This window comes from Mustela nivalis (assembly GCF_964662115.1).
Source record: "Mustela nivalis genome assembly, chromosome: 1".
Lineage (NCBI taxonomy): Eukaryota > Metazoa > Chordata > Mammalia > Carnivora > Mustelidae > Mustela > Mustela nivalis.
Window position 1 is genome coordinate 66155781 of NC_139020.1, and position 21416 is coordinate 66177196.

General features: G+C 35.1%; 1 protein-coding gene across 7 annotated transcripts in view; it reads left to right on the forward strand.

Moving 5' to 3' along the window:
• STXBP5L (syntaxin binding protein 5L) overlaps positions 1-21416 on the forward strand; it is a 451491-nt gene that overhangs the window by 156191 nt on the left and 273884 nt on the right. For all 7 annotated transcript variants that reach the window (XM_082711856.1, XM_082711861.1, XM_082711860.1 and 4 more), the window contains exon 6: positions 19087-19221. In XM_082711856.1, coding sequence (XP_082567982.1) covers positions 19087-19221 — 135 coding nt within the window. The remainder of the gene's footprint in view (positions 1-19086; positions 19222-21416) is intronic.

The window sequence follows — 21416 nt, forward strand, 5'->3', positions numbered from 1 at the left end:
ACAGAAGAGAACTTCAACACCCTCCTCATAGCAATGGATAGTTTATTTAAGAAGATCAACAAAGAAACAAGAACTTTGAATGACACACTGGACCAGATGAACTTCACAGATTAATACACAATATTCCATTCTAAAACAACATAATCCTCATTCTTCTCGAGTGCACATGGAACTTTCTCCAGAATAGATCACATACTAGGTCACAAATCAGATCTCAACTGATACCAAAGATTGGGATAATTCCCTGCATATTTTCAGACCACAATGCTTTGAAAGTTGAACTCAATCATAAGAGGAAATATGGGAGGAACTTAAACATTTGAAGATTAAAGAGTATCCTTCTAAAGAATGAATGGGTCAATCAGGAAATTAAAGAACAATTTTAAAAATTCATGTAAAAAAATGAAAATGAAAATACATCTGTTTAAAACCTGTAGGATACAAGAAAGGTGGTCCTAAGAGGGAAGTGCATTTCAATACAAGCCTCTCTCAAAGAATTTGAAAAATCTGAAATATACAAGCTAACTTTACACCTTAAGGAGATGGAGAAAGAACAACAAAGTCTAAACCCAGCAGGAGAAAGAGAAACAGTAAAGACTATAGCAGAAATCAATGAAATAGAAAGTAGAAGAACAGCAGAGCAGAACAATGGAAATAGGAGCTCATTCTGTGTAAGAGTTAATATGATTGGTAAGCCCCTGGCTAGACTTATCAAAAAGAAAACAGAAAGGACCCAAATTAATCAAATGAAAGGGGAGAAATCATGAAAAACACCAAGGAGATAGAGTTTTAAGACCATATTATGAGCAACTATATGCTAACAAGTTACGCAATCTGGAAGAAATGGATGCATTGTTGGAAATTTATAAACAACCAAAACCCAAACCAAAACAGGAATAGATAGAAAATATGAAAAGACCAATAACCTGGAATTCTACTAAACAATTTAAAAAAGAAATAATACCTATTCTACTGAAGCTCTTTCAAATAATAGAAATGGAAGGAAAGCTTCCAAACTCATTCCAAACTCATTCAGGCCAGCATTACCTTAATCCCCAAACCAAAGACCCATCAAAAAGGAGAATGACAGACCAGTATACTAGCCAGTAGGATGCAGCAATAAATTAAAAGAATTACTCACCATGACCAAGTGGGATTTATTCCTGAGCTGCAACTTTGGTTCAACATCCACAAATCAATGTGATACAATACATAAATAAAAGAAAGGACAAAAAACATATGATCCTCTCATTAGATGCGGAAAAAGCATTTGACAACATACAATATTCTTTCTTGATTAAAACTTTTCAAAAGTGAAGAGGCATACATACCTCAATATCATAAAAGCTACCTATGAAAGGCCCACAGCAAATATCATTCTCAATTGGGAAAGACTGAGAGCTTTTCCCTTGTCAGGAACACAACTGGCATGGCCACTCTACCACTGCTGTCCAACATAGTACTAGAAGTCCTATCCTCAACAGTCAGAAAACAAAAAGAAATAAAAGGCATCTAAATTGGCAAAGAAGTCAAACTCTCACTCTTCGCAGATGACATGATACTATATGTGGAAAACCCAAAAGAGTCTACCTCAAAATTGCTAGAATTCATACAGCAATTCAGTAATGTTGCAGGATAAGAAATCAATGCACAGAAATCAGGTGCATTTCTATATACTAACAATGTGATTGAAGATATTAAGGAAATGATCACATTTACAATTGCACCAAAAACCATAAGATACTCAGGAGTAAACCTAACCAAAGAGGTAAATGATCTGTACTCTAAAAACTTCAGAATGCTTCTGAAAGACATTGAGGAAAACACAAAGAAAAGGAAAAACTTTCCATGCTCATGGGTTGGAAGAATAAATATTGCTAAAATATCTATGCTACCCAGAGCAATCTACATATTCAGTGCCATCCCTATCAAAATACCATTGACATTTTTCACAGAGCTGGGTCAAACAATCCTATAATTTGCATGGAACCAGAAAAGACCCTGAGTAGCCAAAGGAATGTTGAAAAAGAAAACCAAAACTGATGGCATAGCAATGCCTGACTTCAAGCTATAGTACAAAGCTGTGATCATCAAGACAGCATAGTACTGGCACAAAAACAGACACATAGATTAATGGAAGAGAATAGAGAGTCTAGAAATGGACTCTATGGTCAACTAATCTTTGACAAAGCAGGAGGGAGTAGCCATTGGAAAAAAGACAGTCTTTTTAATAAATGCAGTTGATAAAATTGGACAGCCACATGCAGAAGAATGAAACTGGACCATTCTCTTATACTATATACAAAGATAAACTCAAGATGGATGAAAGACCTCAATGTGAGACAGGAATCCATCAAAATCCTAGAGGATTTGGGCAGCAACCTCTTCAACCTTGGGTGCAGCAACTTCCTGCAAGACACGTCCCTGAAGGCAAGGGAAATAAGCAAAAATGAACTATTGGGACTTCATCAAGACAAAAAGCTTTTGCACACCAGAGGAAACAATTGAAAACTAAAAGGCAACTTATAGAATGGAAAAAGATACTTTCAAAGGACATGTCAGTTAAAGGGCTCGCATGCAAGATATACAAAGAACTTCTCAAACGCAACACCCCCCAAGAAAACACAAATATTCCAGGTAAGAAATGTGCAGAAGACATGAACAGATATTTCTCCAAAGAAAACATACAAAATGGGCAACAGACACATGAAAAAATGCTTAACATCACTTTTCATTAGGGAAATACAAATAAAACCACAATGAGATACCACCACATGGCAGTTAGATTGGCTAAAATTAACGAGACGGAGAACAACAGATGTTGGCAAGGATGTGGGAAAGGGGAATGCTATTACACTGTTGGTGGGAATGTAAGGTAACAGAGCCACTCTGCAATATAGTGTGGAGTTTCCTCAAGAAGTTAAAAATAAGGCTACCCTATCATCCAGCAATTGCACTACTGGCTATCACTGCAAAGATACAGATGTAGTGATCTGAAGGGGCACCTGCACCCCAACGTTCATAGCAGCAATGTCCTCAATAGCCAAACTGTGGAAGATGCTGAGCTGTCCTTCAACAGAGGAATGGATAAAGAAGATGTGGTTTATATATACCATGAAATTATTGCTCAGCTATCAGAAAGGATGAATATTACCACTTATATTGACATGGATGGAACTGGAGGGTATTATGCTAAGTGGAATAAGTTAATTAGAGAAAGACAATTATCATATGATTTTACTCATCTGTGAAATAGAAGAAGTAGTGCAAAGATCAGAGGCATAAGGAGGGAAAACTTAATGGGAAAAAATCAGAAAGGGAGACAAACCATGAGAGACTCTTGACTCTGGGAATCAAACTGAGGGTTGCAGAAGGGGTAGTAGGTGGGAGAGTGGGGCAGCTGGGTGAAGAGCGTTAAGGAAGGCACATGGTGTGATGAGCATTGGGTGTTATATACAACTGATGAATTATTGAACACTACATCTGAAGGTAATATACTAAATGTTGGCTAATTGAATTTAAGTTAAGAAATAATGCTGCAATAAATATGAGTACATATATCTTTTTGAATTAGTGTTTTTGTTTTCTTTAGGTGAATACCTAGTAATAGAATTACTTAATCATATCATAATTCTGTTTTTAATTTTTTGGGAAATATCCATATTGTTTCCCACAGTGGCTGCAGAAGCTTATAGTCCCATGTACAGTACATGAGGGTTGCTTTTTCTTTACATCCTTGTCAAAACTTCTCATTTCCTGTGTTTTTTTAATTCACTTGTGATGATGACTTCTAGGACCTGTAAGTTAGAAGTGTATTGCAAGTATTTGTTTCTTTTACTTTTGTTGATTTCTAATTTGATTCCACTGTGTTTAGAGGACACATTCTATATGACTTAATTATTTTAAATTTGATGAGGTTTGTTTTTTTAGCCCACACTCTGGTGTATCTTGTCTTGTGATGACAAGAATGTTTTGCTCTTGTTTGCCAGATTATTCTATAAATGTCAATTCTTTTTGTTGACTGGTAGTTGTGTTGGGTTCCCTATCCTAGCTGATTTACTAGGAACAGGTGTTGAAATCTACTAGAATCATGGATTCTCTTTCTCTCTTCTCAGTTTTTGCTTCACTTAATTTGCAGGCTTTTGTTTGGGCATGCACATTTAGGATTGCCATGTCTTCTTGTTGAATTGATCTTTTAATCTTTACAAAATGTTGTGGTCATTTTCTCACCTTCCAAGTTTTGTTTGTTTTTGTTTTTGTTTTATCTGGTATTAGTATAATCATTCCTACTTTCTTTTGATTAATGTTTGTATTATATATCTTTGAACTTCCTGTTACTTTCAGGCCACCCATGTCAATATATTGGAATTAATTTCTCATACACAGCATATAGTAGGTAGTTTTTTTTTAACTCATTCTCCTAACCTGTATTTTAATTGTTGTTCACATTTTATGTAATTAGTGATATATTAGTGCTTAAGTTCTCAATTTATTTTTTGTTGTCTGCTTATTTTTTCATTCAAATGTGGGTATGGTTTTTTGTTTGTTTGTTTGTTTTCTTTTTGTTTTGTTTTTTGCCTTCCTGTGGTTTAATTGATCTTTTTAAATTTTAGAATACCATTTTGATTTATGTATGGTTTTTAATATATCTTTTTGTATCATTTCACTTCTTGAGTGGTTGCTGTAGACATTTTATTATGTGTAAACAATTCATCACAAGCTACTGTTATTGAATTTTCTCAGTTTGAATGAAGTACAAAGATCTTTCCTTTCTTAATTTTCCCTTATTTCTCCATTTTAAATAAATTTTCTGTCTCTGTATTTAGAACTGGATCAGACTATGTTATAATTTCTACTTCAGCTATGAAACATAATTTAGGATACTCAAAGGAAGGAGGAAAATATATTGAATTTAACCATATTTTTACTCTCCCTATAGTTTTTATTCACACTTGATATTAAAAAGTTTCAGATCCTTTTTTCTGTTTAGTGAACTCCTTTTTGTTTTTCTTTTTTTTTTTTTAAGATTTTATTTATTTATTTGACAGAGAGAGATCACAAGTAGGCAGAGAGGCAGGCAGAGAGAGGAGGAAGCAGGCTCCCCACTGAGCAGAGAGCCCTATGCGGGACTTGATCCCAGGACCCTGAGATCATGACCTGAGCTGAAGGCAGCGGCTTAACCCACTGAGCCACCCAGGTGCCCTAGTGAACTCCTTTTAACCATTCTTTTAGAGTTTGTCTTTTAGTGACAAATTCTTTTTTTTTTTTTTTCACCTAATAATGTCATGACTTCTTCTTTATTCCTGAGGGATATTTTGGAGGGATGTATAGAATTCTAGGGTTGATCATTCTTTCCTTTAAGCACTTGAATAGCGTTTTTACTTCCTTTTGGCCTTTGGTTTTCTGGTAAGAAATCTGCTGTCATTAGAATATTTTCTCCTATAGTTAAGGTGTTATTTCTATTTTGCTGCTTTCAAGATTTTTTTTTCTTTTTTACATAGTTGACTGAGATCTGTCCTAATTTTATTTCTTTAGGTTTATTATGTTTAGTTTTTTTCAGCTTTTTGAATCTTTTGTTTGTTTATGTGCTTTTACCAAGTTTATTATGTTTTAAACATGATTTTTTAAACTAGTTTTTCAGTCCCATTTTCTTTTCCTTTCCTTCCAGGGCCATGATAACATGATTGCTAGATCTTTTCTTTTTTGTATCACAGGTTTCTAAGTCTCTGGATTTTTTTTTTTTTTGAAATATCTATTTTCTGTTTGTTGTTCAGATTGGATCATTTATATTGTTTTATCTGTGAGTTCATGGAGTTTATTTTCTGTCCCGTCCATTTGGCTATTGAGCTTATGCATAGATTTTTAAATTTTCTTTGTTGTGTTTTCCAGTAGTAAAATTTGCATTTGACTTTTATCTCCTGTTTCTTTGCTGAGTCTTTGATATTTTTCATTTCTTGTCATTCATAATTGCTTGTTGCATTTTTTAAATTTATTTTTTACTTATTTTCAGCATAACAGTAGTCATTATTTTTTCACCACACCCAGTGCTCCATGCAATCCGTGCCCTCTATAATACCCACCACCTGGTACCCCAACCTCCCACCCCCCCACCACTTCAGATGCCTCAGATGCATTTTTATGATAACTCCTTTAAATATTTATCTGTGAATTCTTATTTTTATTTTTTTTAAAAGATTTTATTTATTCATTTGAGAGAGAAAGAGAAAGAGCACAAGCAGAGGGAGAGGCAGGCTTCCCACTGAGCTGGGAGCCCGATGTGGGGCTTGATCCCCTGACCAGAGATCATAACCTGAGCTGAAGGCAGATGCTTAACCATCTAAGCCACCCAGGCACCCCTTATCTGTGAATTCTAACATCTTTATCATCTTGGTGTTGGTATCTCTTGCGCTTTTTTTTTTTTTCATTTGAATTGAGATTTTCTTATTTCTTGGTGTGATGAGTGAGTTTTTATTTAAAACTGGATATTTTGTATATTATGTTGTAACATTGTAAGTCTTATTTAGACCTTCTATTTGTGGCAGGTTGTTTTGACATTGTTCTGACAGTGGAAGGACAGATGTCATCTTGTTACTAAAAGGTCGAGTAGTTCAGCTTTCCCCATTGGCATTTACTCTGTGAATTTAAATACCTTTAAATAGAGGTAGAAAATGTTATTTCTTTTGCTAGAGGAGAATGAGAATATGCTTCTCAGACTTGGATTTGCCGGAAATCATGATGTTATTCCCTATGGAAGTGCAAAGATTTGGCTTATTTAAAAATTTGACTTATGTTTCGTAGTTTTCCAAATAATTGTAAGTTTTTTACTGTTTGGTTAGTTCATTAAGACTGTGAATGAAACTCAACTAAATTTTCAGTTATTGTTTTAATTTTGTCTCGTATTTAAATTCCGTTTAGGTGCAGATTGTCTAAAATTAGCATTCTTTTTCTTAGAGAATTTTTAATTCTTTATTTTTTTCTTTTATATGATTTGAGTTTTTCCACTAAAATTCCTAAGTATCAGTCTTTGAATTAAGATGCTGAGGGAATCTTAGGGTAGCTAGCTATTTCTTTCCATGGCTCTTGTGTGTTCTTATTATCACCTTCATTAGCTCAGTTTGGGGGAAGTACATAGCTACAAAGCTTTATCCCTATTACTAACTTAGTAATTTAAGTTCTTATCCTAAAACTTGAATTGTAAGTTAGCAGCAGTCTTTCAACCACTAAACAGTATCTCATAAAAGATTTATTTATTTCATAGGCTATCTGTAATAAAATCAGCGAATAAGTGCTAACTAAATTTTAATTTTTTAATGACCAATATTTTGGTTCTTCATAAAATGTAGTGTTGGATTCTGGGATAGGGCTACTAAGCTTCCAAGTGATGTCCATGATGGTATATGGACTTTGAATAGCAAGTACTGAGGTTACTTGTTAAAATGTCAGTCATATGTTCCATCCCAAGTCCATGAGTAACAATTTGTGTACCTGGAATGCAGAAGTATTTATTCATACCAAAGATTAAGAATTATTGCCATAATTTAGTAGTTCTTAATTGTGGTTGTGCACCAAAAAACCACCCAGAAAGAGTTTAAAACATTATTGCTAGATTTACTACAGAACTGCTGAATTTTCCTCTCTGGCATTTATATTTTTAATATGCAGAATACACCTGATTCTGAGTGTAATCTGGTTGTAAAGTATAATTAGAAACATTATAGAAAGAACTGGAGCCAGAGTCATCATGCCTGCTAGTAGAGGTTTTACGTAGAATCTGGAGAAAAAAATGACTAAAATTGAGCTGTGTTAAAACTTAGGGGAAAAAAGTTTCAAACTTGAAGTCTCTCACTCAATTTCATACAGCAAATTTTCTATAATTTTAAACCATTTACGGGGTTTGTATATGTTTTAAAAATTTTATTTATCCACTTGAGGGAGACAGAGACAGAGCACCAGCGGGGGTGGGGGGTGAGGCAGAGAGAGCAGACTCCCCACTGAGCAGGGAGCCTGATGTTGGACTGCATCCTAGGACCCTAAGATCAGGATCCAAGTTGAAGGCAGATACTTTACTGACTGAGTTTCCCAGGCACCCAAAACCATTTACTTTTTTTTTTTAATTAATTTTTTATTTTTTATAAACATATATTTTTATCCCCAGGGGTACAGGTCTGTGAATCACCAGGTTTACACACTTCACAGCACTCACCCAAGCACATACTTTTTAAAAATATATTTTGGACTTGTGTTGACAGTGTTTCTCAAATTAGGAACCATAGCCATGGTCTTGGAGTTATAAATTTTCCATAGTAAATTTTTTTTAAAAGATTTTCTTTATTTATTTGACAGACAGAGATCTCTCTAGAGAGAGAGAGGAGGAAGCAGGCTCCCCACTGAGCAGAGAGCCCCCAATGTGGGGCTTGATCACAGGACCCTGGGACCATGACCCGAGCTGAAGGCAGAGGCTTTAACCCACTGAGCCACCCAGGCGCCCCTCCATAGTAAATTTTGACTGTAATATTTTTATTTTTATAATCACACTAATGGAAAGATTCTGAATGGTTTGAACAAACCACTTCATTCAAAAACACTGTCACACAGGTCGAATATGTGAATTTAAATTTGCATTGATGATTATGTTGGCACCAAATAGTGTCATTTTAATTTTTATGGATTGATAAAATAATATAAGTCGACTAGGCACATGTATTATGTGTTCATGCCATAAGATTGTAAAATTATGTGATGGTGTACTATGGAATAGAATTCAGAACTGTTCAAGTAGAGACAAGTGGTAAAAGGAAAGGGTAGAATAAATATAGATATACCAAATTCAGTAGAATCTGTGAAGTTAGAAATATATCATGAGGTTAATTACTTCTTTAAAAGAATCCATCTGTCATATACACTAGTCATTAATTTGAATTCTAGTGGTAGTTTTATTTGTATTTATTTTGTATTTTTTGTTTTATGTATACATAACAGCCATTTTTATAAACGAGTTGAATAATTTGTAAAAGTCAGTCAAAAGTAAGGATAAGCAAAAAAATTTTAAAGGTCTGTACATTTTTCAAGTTTGAAAACATTGATTTTGTTTATTTCATATGCTTATGTAACATATGTAATACATATTTTAAATTATAGAATTACGTGATCTTTAATGTAATGGCCCATTTTAAATAAAGTTTTCTACATTAACTTTCCTTGATTGCCCTTACTGGAATTAATCCCTTCTTTCTTTCAATTCTTTATGGCAATTCACACACTTTACTTTTATTTTTCTTACTTGTCTACTTGTCTTATTTCTCCTATTGCATGGCATTTTTTATGAGTAAAAAAGAGCAATTTGTTGTAATCAAGGACAGTGCTTTTTATAATGAATTATTTGGTGAAGTTTGGATTAATGGATAAATGGAAAGAACACTAACAATGTCTTAAATTATTTACTATAGAGAATGATAGTGAATATAGACATAGGAAAAATATTATTTTTCCAGGGTTCCTATATAACAGAAAATTCATCAGTTTGCAGGTGATGGTAGTAGAAATGCATTACAAATAAAAGTATAGCTATTAAATACAATAAATTAAATTCAGTAAAGTATTAATTACTTATTAGGGTTATAAAATATGTAGCATAAGTATAATCATGACCTCTCCCTCTCCCATGCCAAGCATCTTAAATAAATCTCCTTACTCTTTTTTTTTTTAATTTTTTATTTTTTATAAACTATATAATATATTTTTATCCCCGGGGGTACAGGTATGTGAATTGCCAGGTTTACACACTTTACAGCACTAACCAAAGCACATACCCTCCCCAATGTCCATAATCCCACCCCCTTCTCCCAAACCCCCTCCCCCCAGCAACCCTCAGTTTGTTTTGTGAGATTAAGAGTCACTTATGGTTTGTCTCCCTCCCAATCCCATCTTGTTTCATTTATTCTTCTCCTACACACTTAAGCCCCCATGTTGCATCACCAATTCCTCATATCAGGGAGATCATATGATAGTTGTCTTTCTCCGTTTGACTTATTTCGCTAAGCATGATATGCTCTAGTTCCATCCATGTTGTCGCAAATGGCAAGATTTCATTTCTTTTGATGGCTGCATAGTATTCCATTGTGTATATATACCACATCTTCTTGATCCATTCATCTGTTGATGGACATCTAGGTTCTTTCCATAGTTTGGCTATTGTGGACATTGCTGCTATAAACATTCGGGTGCACGTGCCCCTTTGGATCACTACGTTTGTATCTTTAGGGTAAATACCCAATAGTGCAATTGCTGGGTCATAGGGCAGTTCTATTTTCAACATTTTGAGGAACTTCCATGCTGTTTTCCAGAGTGGCTGCACCAGCTTGCATCCCACCAACAGTGGAGGAGGGTTCCCCTTTCTCCGCATCCTCGCCAGCATCTGTCATTTCCTGACTTGTTAATTTTAGCCATTCTGACTGGTGTGAGATGATATCTCATTGTGGTTTTGATTTGTATTTCCCTGATGCCTAGGGATATGGAGCACTTTTTCATGTGTCTGTTGGCCATCTGGATGTCTTCTTTGCAGAAATGTCTGTTCATGTCCTCTGCCAATTTGTTGATTGGATTAATTGTTCTTTGGGTGTTGACTTTGCTAAGTTCTTTATAGATTTTGGATACTAGCCCTTTATCTGACATGTCGTTTGCAAATATCTTCTCCCATTCTGTCAGTTGTCTTTTGGTTTTGTTAACTGTTCACTTTGCTGTGCAAAAGCTTTTGATCTTGATGAAATCCCAGTAGTTCATTTTTGCCCTTGCTTCCCTTGCCTTTGGCGATGTTCCTAGGAAGATGTTGCTGCAGCTGAGTTCGAAGAGGTTGCTGCCTATGTTCTCCTCAAGGATTTTAATGAGTTCCTTTCTTACATTGAGGTCCTTCATTCATTTTGAGTCTATATTCGTGTGTGGTGTAAGAAAATGGTCCAATTTCATTTTTCTGCATGTGGCTGTCCAATTTTCCCAACTTCATTTATTGAAGAGGCTGTCTTTCTTCCATTGGGCATTCTTTGCTGCTTTGTCGAAGATTAGTTGACCATAGATTTGAGGGTCTATTTATGTGCTCTCTATTCTGTTCCATTGATCTATGTGTCTGTTTTTGTGCCAGTACCATGCTGTCTTGATGATGACAGCTTTGTAATAGAGCTTGAAGTCCGGAATTGTGATGCCACCAACTTTGGCTTTCTTTTTCAATATTTCTTTGGCTATTTGAGGTCTTTCCTGGTTCCATATAAATTTTAGGATTATTTGTTCCATTTCTTTGAAAATGATGGATGGTACATTGATAGGAATTGCATTAAATGTGTAGATTGCTTTAGGTAGCATAGACATTTTCACAATATTTATTCTTCCAATCCAGGAGCATGGAACATTTTTCCATTTCTTTGTGTCTTCCTCAATTTCTTTCATGAGTACTTTATAGTTTTCTGAGTATAGATTCTGTGCCTCTTTGGTTAGGTTTATTCCTAGGTATCTTATGGTTTTGGGTGCAATTGTAAATGGGATTGACTCCTTAATTTCTCTTTCTTCTGTCTTGTTGTTGGTATAGAGAAATACAACTGATTTCTGTGCATTGATTTTATATCCTGACACTTTACTGAATTCCTGTACAAGTTCGAGCAGTTTTGGAGTGGAGTCTTTTGGGTTTTCCACATATAGTATCATATCATCTGAGAAGAGTGATAGTTTGACTTCTTCTTTGCCGATTTGGATGCCTTTAATTTCCTTTTGTTGTCTGATTGCTGAGGCTAGGACTTCTAATACTATGTTGAATAGCAGTGGTGATAATGGACATCCCTGCCGTGTTCCTGACCTTAGCGGAAAAGCTTTCAGTTTTTCTCCATTGAGAATGATATTTGCGGTGGGTTTTTCATAGATGGCTTTGATAATATTGAGGTATGTGCCCTCTATCCCTACACTTTGAAGAGTTTTGATCAGGAAGGGATGCTGTACTTTGTCAAATGCTTTTTCAGCATCTATTGAGAGTATCATATGGTTCTTGTTCTTTCTTTTATTGATGTGTTGTATCACATTGACTGATTTGCGGATGTTGAACCAACCTTGCAGCCCTGGAATAAATCCCACTTGGTTGTGGTGAATAATCCTTTTAATGTACTGTTGAATCCTATTGGCTAGTATTTTGGTGAGAATTTTTGTATCTATGTTCATCAAGGATATTGGTCTATAGCTCTCTTTTTTGATGGGATCCTTGCCTGGTTTTGGGATCAAGGTGATGCTGGCCTCATAAAATGAGTTTGGAAGTTTTCCTTCCATTTCTATTTTTTGGAATAGTTTCAGGAGAATAGGAATTAGTTCTTCTTTAAATGTTTGGTAGAATTCCCAGAAGCCATCTGGCCATGGGCTTTTGTTTGGAGATTTTTGATGACTATTTCAATCTCCTTACTGGTTGTGGGTCCTTTTAGGCTTTCTATTTCTTTCTGGTTCAGTTGTGGTAGTTTATATGTCTCTAGGATAGCAACCATTTCTTCCAGATTGTCCAATTTGTTGGTGTAGATTTGCTCATAATATGTTCTTATAATTGTCTGTATTTCTTTGGTGTTAGTTGTGATCTCTCCTCTTTCATTCATGATTTTATTTATTTGGGTCCTTTCTCTTTGCTTTTTGATAAGTCAGGCCAGGGGTTTATGATTTATTCCAGGGCTGCAAGGTTGGTTCAACATCCACAATTCATTCAACGTGATACAACACATCAATAAAAGAAAGAACAAGAACCATATGATACTCACAATAGATTCTGAAAAATCATTTGACATTTCAAAGAACCAGCTCCTAGTTTCATTGATTTGTTCTATTGTTTTTTTGGTTTCTATTTAATTGATTTCTGCTCTGATCTTTATGATTTCTCTTCTCCTGCTGGGTTTAGGGTTTCTTTCTTACTCTTTTCCAGCTCCTTTAGGTGTAGGGTTAGGTTGTGTACCTGAGACCTTTCTTGTTTCTTGAGAAAGGCTTGTACCGCTATATATTTTCCTCTCAGGACTGCCTTCGTTGTGTCCCACAGATTTTGAACCGTTGTATTTTCATTATCATTTGTTTCCATGATTTTTTCAATTCTTCTTTAATTTCCCGGTTGACCATTCATTCTTTAGAAGGATGCTGTTTAGTCTCCATGTATGGGTTCTTTCCAAATTTCCTCTTGTGATTGAGTCTAGCTTCAGAGCATTGTGTTCTGAAAATATGCAGGGAATGATCCCAATCTTTTGATACAATTTGAGTCCTGATTTAGGACCGAGGATGTGATCTATTATGAAGAATGTTCCATGTGCACTAGAGAAGAATGTGTATTCTGTTGCTTTTGGATGAAATGTTCTGAATATATCTGTGATGTCCATCTGGTCTAGTGTGTCATTTAAGGCCTTTATTTCCTTATTGATTTTTTGCTTGGATGATATGTCCATTTCAGTGAGGGGAGTGTTAAAGTCCCCTACTATTATTGTATTATTGTTGAGGTGTTTCTTTGATTTTGTTATTAATTGGTTTATATAGTTGGCTGCTCCCATGTTGGGGGAATAGATATTTAAAATTGTTAAATCTTCTTGTTGGACAGATCCTTTGAGTATGATATAGTGTCCTTTCTCATCTCTTATTATAGTCTTTGGCTTAAAATCTAATTGATCTGATATAAGAATTGCCACTCCTGCTTTTTTCTGATGTCCATTAGCACGGTAAATTGTTTTCCACCCCCTTACTTTAAATCTGGAGGTGTCTTTGGGTTTAAAATGAGTTTCTCATAGGCAACATATAGATGGGTTTTGTTTTTTTTATCCATTCTGATACCCTGTGTCTTTTGTTTGGGGCATTTAGCCCATTAACATTCAGGGTAACTATTGAGAGATATGAATTTAGTGCCATTGTATTGCCTGTGAGGTGACTGTTACTGTATATGGTCTCTGTTCCTTTCTGATCCACTACTTTTAGGGTCTCTCATTGCATAGAGGACCCCTTTCAATATTTCCTGTAGAGCTGGTTTGGTGTTTGCAAATTCTTTCAGTTTTTGTTTGTTCTGGAAGCTTTTAATCTCTCCTTCTATTTTCAATGATAGCCTAGCTGGTTGTAGTATTCTTGGCTGCATGTTTTTCTCGTTTAGTGCTCTGAAAATATCATGCCAGCTCTTTCTGGCCTGCCAGGTCTCTGTGGATAAGTCAGCTGCCAATCTAATATTTTTACCATTTTATGTTACAGACTTCTTTTCTCGGGCTGCTTTCAGGATTTTCTCTTTGTCACTAAGACTTGTAAATTTTACTATTAGGTGACGGGGTATGGACCTATTCTTATTGAATTTGAGGGGGGTTCTCTGCACCTCCTGGATTTTGATGCTTATTCCCTTTGCCATATTGGGGAAATTCTCTCCAATAATTCTCTCCAGTATACCTTCTGCTCTCCTCTCTCTTTCTTCTTCTTCTGGAATCCCAATTATTTTAATATTGTTTCGTCTTATGGTGTCATTTATCTCTCGAATTCTCCCCTCGTTGACCAGTAGCTGTTTGTCCCTCTTTTGCTCAGCTTCTTTATTCTCTGTCACTTGGTCTTCTATATCACTAATTCTTTCTTCTGCCTCATTTATCCTAGCAGTGAGAGCCTCCATTTTTGATTGCACCTTATTAATAGCTTTTTTGATTTCAACTTGGTTAGATTTTAGTTCTTTTATTTCTCCAGAAAGGGCTTTTATATCTCTCGAGAGGGTTTCTCTAATATCTTCCATGCCTTTTTCGAGCCCGGCTAGAACCTTGAGAATCGTCATTCTGAACTCTAGATCTGACATATTACCAATGTCTGTATTGATTAGGCCCCTAGCCTTCGGTACTGCCTCTTGTTCTTTTTCTTGTGGTGAATTTTTGCACCTTTCATTTTGTCCAGATAAGAGTATATGAAGGAGCAAGGAAAATACTAAAAGGGTGGCAACGATCCCAGGAACATATGCTTTAACCTAATCAGAAGAGATCCCAAATTATTAAGGGGGAGAAAGAGGATAAAAAGAGGTTCAGAAAGAAGAAAATAAAAAAAAGAAACAATTAAAAAGAAAACGAATAAAGAAAAGTATAAAAAAGAAATAAATATATATATTAGATAAACAAGTTAAAAAATGTTAAAAAAGAAAAGGATAAAAGTAAAAAAATTTAACAGAAGAAGAGAAAAAAAATTGAAAAAAAAAATTAAATTAACTGCAAGACTAAAGAATCATGGGAGAAAGCCATGAGTTCTAGGCTTTGCTTTCTCCTCCTCTGGAATTCCGCTGCTCTCCTTGGTATTGAAACTGCACTCCTTGGTAGTTGAACTTGGTCCTGGCTGGATTTCTTGTTGATCATCTGGGGGAGGGGCCTGTTGTAGTGATTCTCAAGTGTCTTTGCCCCAGGCGGAATTGCACCGCTCTTAGCAGGGGCCGGGTTGAGTAATCCGATTAGGCTTGGTTTTGGGAGCTTTTGTTCCCTGAGCGCTTTCCGTAGAGTTCCGGTGGATGGGAGTGAAAATGGCGGCCTCCTGGTCTCCAGCCCAGAGGAGCCGAGAACCCGGGGCCCCACTCCTCAGTGTGCCCTCAGAGAACCGCGCCCAATTACTCCCGTCTCCCTGACTTATGGCCACGCTCCGAGCTCACCGAGCTTGCGACCGGTTCAAGGGAACCCCAAGCTGGGAGCTCACTCCTCCACTCTGCCTCTGTAGCTGGCTTCCCCGTTCTAATATCTGTAAGCTCTGTGACACTCAGACACCCCCAATCCTTCTGTGGCCCTGTGGGACCTGAGGCCACACTGACCCCGCGTGGGCTTCACCCCGGTTTAGCCTCTGGAGCGATGTCCCTCAGCAGAACAGACTTTTAAAAGTCCTGATTTTGTGCTCCATTGCTCCGCCTCTTGCCGGGATTCGGCCCCTCCCCCTGGGGTCTCTCTTCCCGTTGCTTTGGATTCATTTCTCCGCAGTCCTACCTTTCAGAATGTGGTTGATTTTCTGTTTCTAGAATTGCCGTTCTTCTTCTCTTCAATCTGCTGTTGGATTTGTAGGTGTTTGCAGTCTTTAGATAAGCTATCTAGATGATCTCCTGCTAGCGGAAGTAGTCTCAGCGGGCTACTTCTCCGCCATCTTGACTCCTCAACCCTCTTTACTCTTTTTTATTGGTATTGGCTTCAAATAAAGTCTGGGGTCTTCATTAGTTGTTTAACCACTACCTATCAATTGAACATTGAGTATAAGATGAAACCCTTTTGTTATCAAGGGTCTAGTTTCTTGTCATTAAGAATGAGGGAGAATTTCACAGTATTGGTTCAAGGAATACTAATCATAATTGGATCTTTTTCATGTATTCCACTGCTCTTATACTGTAAAGATTGTCTTTATTGGAATTCTGCCTCTTACATCAGGTTTCGTTATGGAAACCTGGAAGATTTTATACTTTTCTTCTTTTTTCCCCCTAAATTATTTATTTTTAAAATTTCTTTTTGTGTACCAGAATTCATTGTTTATGCACCACGCCTAGTGCTCCATGCAATACATGCCTTCCATAATACCCACCATCAGGCTCACTCAGCCTCCCACCCCCGCCTCTTCTAAGCCCTCAGATTGTTTTTCAGAGTCCATAGTCTCTCATGGTACATCTCCCCCTTCAATTTCCCCCAACCCCCTTCTCCTTTCCATCTCCCCATGTCCTCCGTGTTATTTCTTATGCTCCACAACTAAGTGAAACCATATGATAATTGACTCTCTCTGCTTGACTTTTTTCACTCAGCATAATCTCTTCCAGTCCCATCCATCCATGTTGCTACAAAAGTTGGGCATTCATCCTTTCTGATGGAGGCATAATACTCCATAGTGTATATGGACCACATCTTCCTTATCCATTTGTCCGTTGAAGGGCATCTTGGTTCTTTCCACAATTTGGCGACCGTGGCCATTGCTGCTATAAACATTGGGGTACAAATGGCCCTTCTTTTCACGACATCTGTATCTTTGGGGTAAATACCCATAGTGCAATTGCAGGGTCGTAGGGAAGCTCTATTTTTAATTTCTTAAGCAATCTCCACCCTGTTTTCCAAAGTGGCTGCACCAACTTGCATTCCCACCAACAGTGTAAGAGGGTTCCCCTTTCTCCACATCCTCTCCAACACACGTTGTTTACTGTCTTGTTAATTTTGGCCATTCTAACTGGTATAAGGTGGTATCTCAATTGGTTTTGATTTGAATCTCCCTGATGGTTAGTGATGATGAACATTTTTTCATGTGTCTGATAGCCATTTGTATGTCTTCATTGGAGAAGTGTCTGTCCATGTCTTCTGCCCATTTTTTGACATGATTATCTGTTTTGTGTGTGTTGAGTTTGGGAAGTTCTTTTAGATCCTGGATATCAGCCTTTTCTTCTTAACCTTGAAAATGACTATGTCATATTGACATTTTCTCTTTTTCTATCCTAACTCCTAAATTTTTGTCTGCTTTTATTGGATTAGTGTTTTTTTCTACTTCCCTTGTGATTCAGAAAAGGTGATCTTAAATTCTCTTTAAAATGAGTTTCCTTTTTCTACTTACACTGAATTGAAAATAGATGCTTCGTGGCCTTAAAAACATGACCATCAAGTTACTTCCTGTGGGAAATTATTAAATATCCCTTGACAACAGCAATTCTAGACTTTGGGTTTTAATCAGAATTGTTCAATACCATATAGGTTGCATATTAATTAGATCTTCAATTAGCCATAAGTGCATATTTAATAGCAGGGTTTCTAGTTTTTTGTTTATAATGTGCAAGGGGCTTTCAGCAGAATCCTTTTGAATAGATGAAGTTTGGTTTCTGTTGAAAATTCAGTGAACCAGAGTGAGAATATAAATTCGACAGACTGGATGTTCACTTTTATATAAAGTATAAGGCAAAGGTGGAATTTTGTTGTGAATTTACCATTTGCATTCCTTTTTGGTCCATTTACTTTCCATATTGGTCTGTCTGCCTGGCATCAGAATTCTGTCCTTCTCTTTTAACAATGTACCAGCTCTTTTTCTGAATAAATACTAGGAAATATTGTGATTCAGGGGGCACCTGGGTGGCTCAGTGGTTTAGGCCTCTGCCTTTGCCTCAGGTCATGATCTCAGGGTCCTGGGATCGAGCCCCGCATGGGCTCTCTGCTCAGCGGGGAGCCTGCTTTGCCCTCTCTCTCTGCCCGCCTCTCTGCCTGCTTGTGATCTCCCTCTCTCTCTCTGTCGAATAAATAAATAAAATTTAAAAATTGTGATTCGGTAACAGGTTTTGGCAAGGGATAACTGTGAACTTATCTCCCCCTTTTTAATGAGTGATTAATGAGTGGGAGTAGGCAAAACTAGAGTTATATGCAGTGAATAGAAGGTTCTGGTAAATTCCCAGATTTTAATTATAGGAATCATGGTTTCTTTCGCTATAGAATAACTTCCTAGAATTGGTCAGAAGGCCCATTGTGCAGATACAGGTAGTACAAAAAATAAAGAAATAGTAGAGTTGATCTCTGATCTTATAAGCTTATTTTATACTATTAAGATGCCAAGCATCTGCATAAAAAGTAAATAATTTATGATCTTATGAAAGAAAGCTACAAATTCTCTGATTATCTCTGAAATATACGTTTTAGATGTACCTAATTTCTATTTGAAGTTAATATTACCAAAGAAAAACCACCAGTGTAGAAATTTGCTAATTTTGCAACCAAACAGGAATGGATTTAAATCCTGGTTTTTCTACTTACTAGCTGCCAGTCCAGTGAAACTAAAATAAAAGTTTCTGGCCTCAGTTTCCTCTTCATAAAATAGAATTTTATATTTGTCTTGGAGTGCTCTAATTCTGAAGAGAATTAGAAATAATATATGTTAATGCCCACGGTAGACACTTATTTAATAATGTTTATTGTTATCATTATTGTTTTTAATGTTATACTCTTGTTATTTATGCTCTACCCTCTACTAATAACTAAATGCTACTTGAGTGTATAGTAAATTTTATTATTCATGTAGCTATCACTACCTAATAAGTATAAGGAAAATAAAATGCTGACCAAACATAAAATTTAGATATTTTAATTATAATTTTCTTTCTTTCAGAATTACTTACTGTCATCTACCTTTCCAGAGTAAATGGCTCTATGTTGGAACAGAAAGAGGAAATACACATATTGTAAATATTGAATCTTTCATTCTTTCTGGATATGTTATCATGTGGAACAAGGCAATTGAGCTGTAAGTTTGAACTTGAATATCACTTTATTTGGTTTGAATATTTTATATGGTTTATAAAGCATGTCAAATTACAGAGTTATTTGAAACATTTATAACTAATTTATGAGTGAACATTTATAATTAACATTTATAATTAATTTGAGTGAAAAGTTCAGCTAAAATAATTTACAAGTATAAAGAATTTTAAAGACTTTTAAAAATATTGTAGTATTAACATTATAATTTTAGACTTTCTGAATATTTAAGGTATCTGAATAATTAGGAGTTATGTATGTAAATTTGATGATAAAGTACTTAGACTTATTCTAAAAGTTATACGTGGAAATCATCTCATTTTTTATAGTCATTCTTAGTATAGCCACTTCCAATGGGAATGACAAGTAGATTGTGATTATATTTAGTTTTATGTAAAAATAATCATGATCAGTTCATATATTTTTTTTATCACTAGTAGTTCATTCTTCACCTGCCTCACTAACATATTGTTTAGGGTTCTAAAAACAAATTTATCAATATTTTTTATGTTGCAACATATACAGCTATTTGGATATGTGGTTAGTGGTAATTACCACTTTGACTTTGGTGCTGATACTTAAGTTTATGCACATATAAAAGTAATGGAATTCCAAGCCATCTTTTTGTATGTATACGATTAATTCTCCTGGTCACTGTGTTAATCTTAAAAACAAATTTTCTTTAATAAATGTTTATACTCTGTGCATATTAGGTCCTTAATTTATAATATGTTTAACTTGAGACTGGCTCATTTCCATATATATGACATTTTTATACATGTATATATGAAATATATATACATAAATATATATTCTGAGTTACATAATTATTCTCTAGAATTCTGATTAAAGCAGCCTATTTAAGTGAGGCTCAAATCTGGTTTTTATAATAAATCTACTATTCCCTATTTTTAATGTTTCAGTGTGCCTGTATATATAAGAAATGTTGTTACTAATTATATTCTTATTACAATATTCCTTTTGTATTATGTCATAATGGGTCTTTTGTTAATGATAATTCTTCCTCCCTGATTAGATTAAGAACTGCCCCAGGGCAAGATCTTTGTTCATTAATCCTTTCTTTTTCTTTATACTTGGCTTATTTTGGTGCTTTCCACAGAGTGGCAACTAAATAACTGATGACATTATTGAAGACTTAGTATGGTAGTTACACACTAATATTGACTTAGAGCTTTCATTTATAATTACAATTACTATGCACTATTTTACTGATATGCTTTAGTGTTCTACATGTGTATTTTAAAAAACATTTATTCTATAGACTATTTAGAATTATGTCTCCCAAAAAATTATTTAATTTTTTAGCTATTTGGGAAAGGTTTCCCCACTATAATCTGAGTGGTATAAAAGTTGTAAATAGGGCTGAACTTAATGTTTGCTTTCAAAATTTTCTCAGGATATTGATAAAAATGTAAATAAACTTGAGAGATTGAATTATAGAACTTTTATACAAATTTAATATTAGTACAAATAATAATTTATGCATTATTTGTGTTCAGTTGAATGCTGCTAATTATGAAGTTTATAATCTAAATAGATTGTTATACTAGTAATAGATTATTATAGTATTTCACCACTTTTGCTATTTTGTTTCCATATTCATATATCTTGGTTTACTTAGACAGTTTTCCCGAAGTGTATTCCATAGACTTATAGATCCATTGTGATCTACATAATTTAAAATTCCAACTGCCAGTCTTCTAGAACTGTCTTTTAATTGCTCTCTTCCTATTGAGATACATTAGAAAATGCATGCCACTTTCTATTCGTATGTGCCAGGTGTATGGGACAATAATAAAATATTTATTTAAAAGAGTCATTTCATAGTCATAATTTTACACACATATTTCAACAATACATTTTCTAAGTATGACAAATGCAGAATTGTCTTTAAGGGATATGTGAAATTATTTCAATTTAAGTTCTTACTTTAAATACTTTTTATTCAATGTTATTTTTCAGTTTGTTTCTATTATGAGTGAAGTGTCCTGATTATAATTTTAGGCAGTTCTCATAATTATAGATAGTGTTCCCAAAATGTATATTTTGATTATTTGGAAATTGGAACACATTTTCCATAGAAACATTGATGTTTGTAGAACATCTCATAAAGTAGTAGCATAGAACTGAAGGAACATTAAATTTTTTTTTTTATGGGAA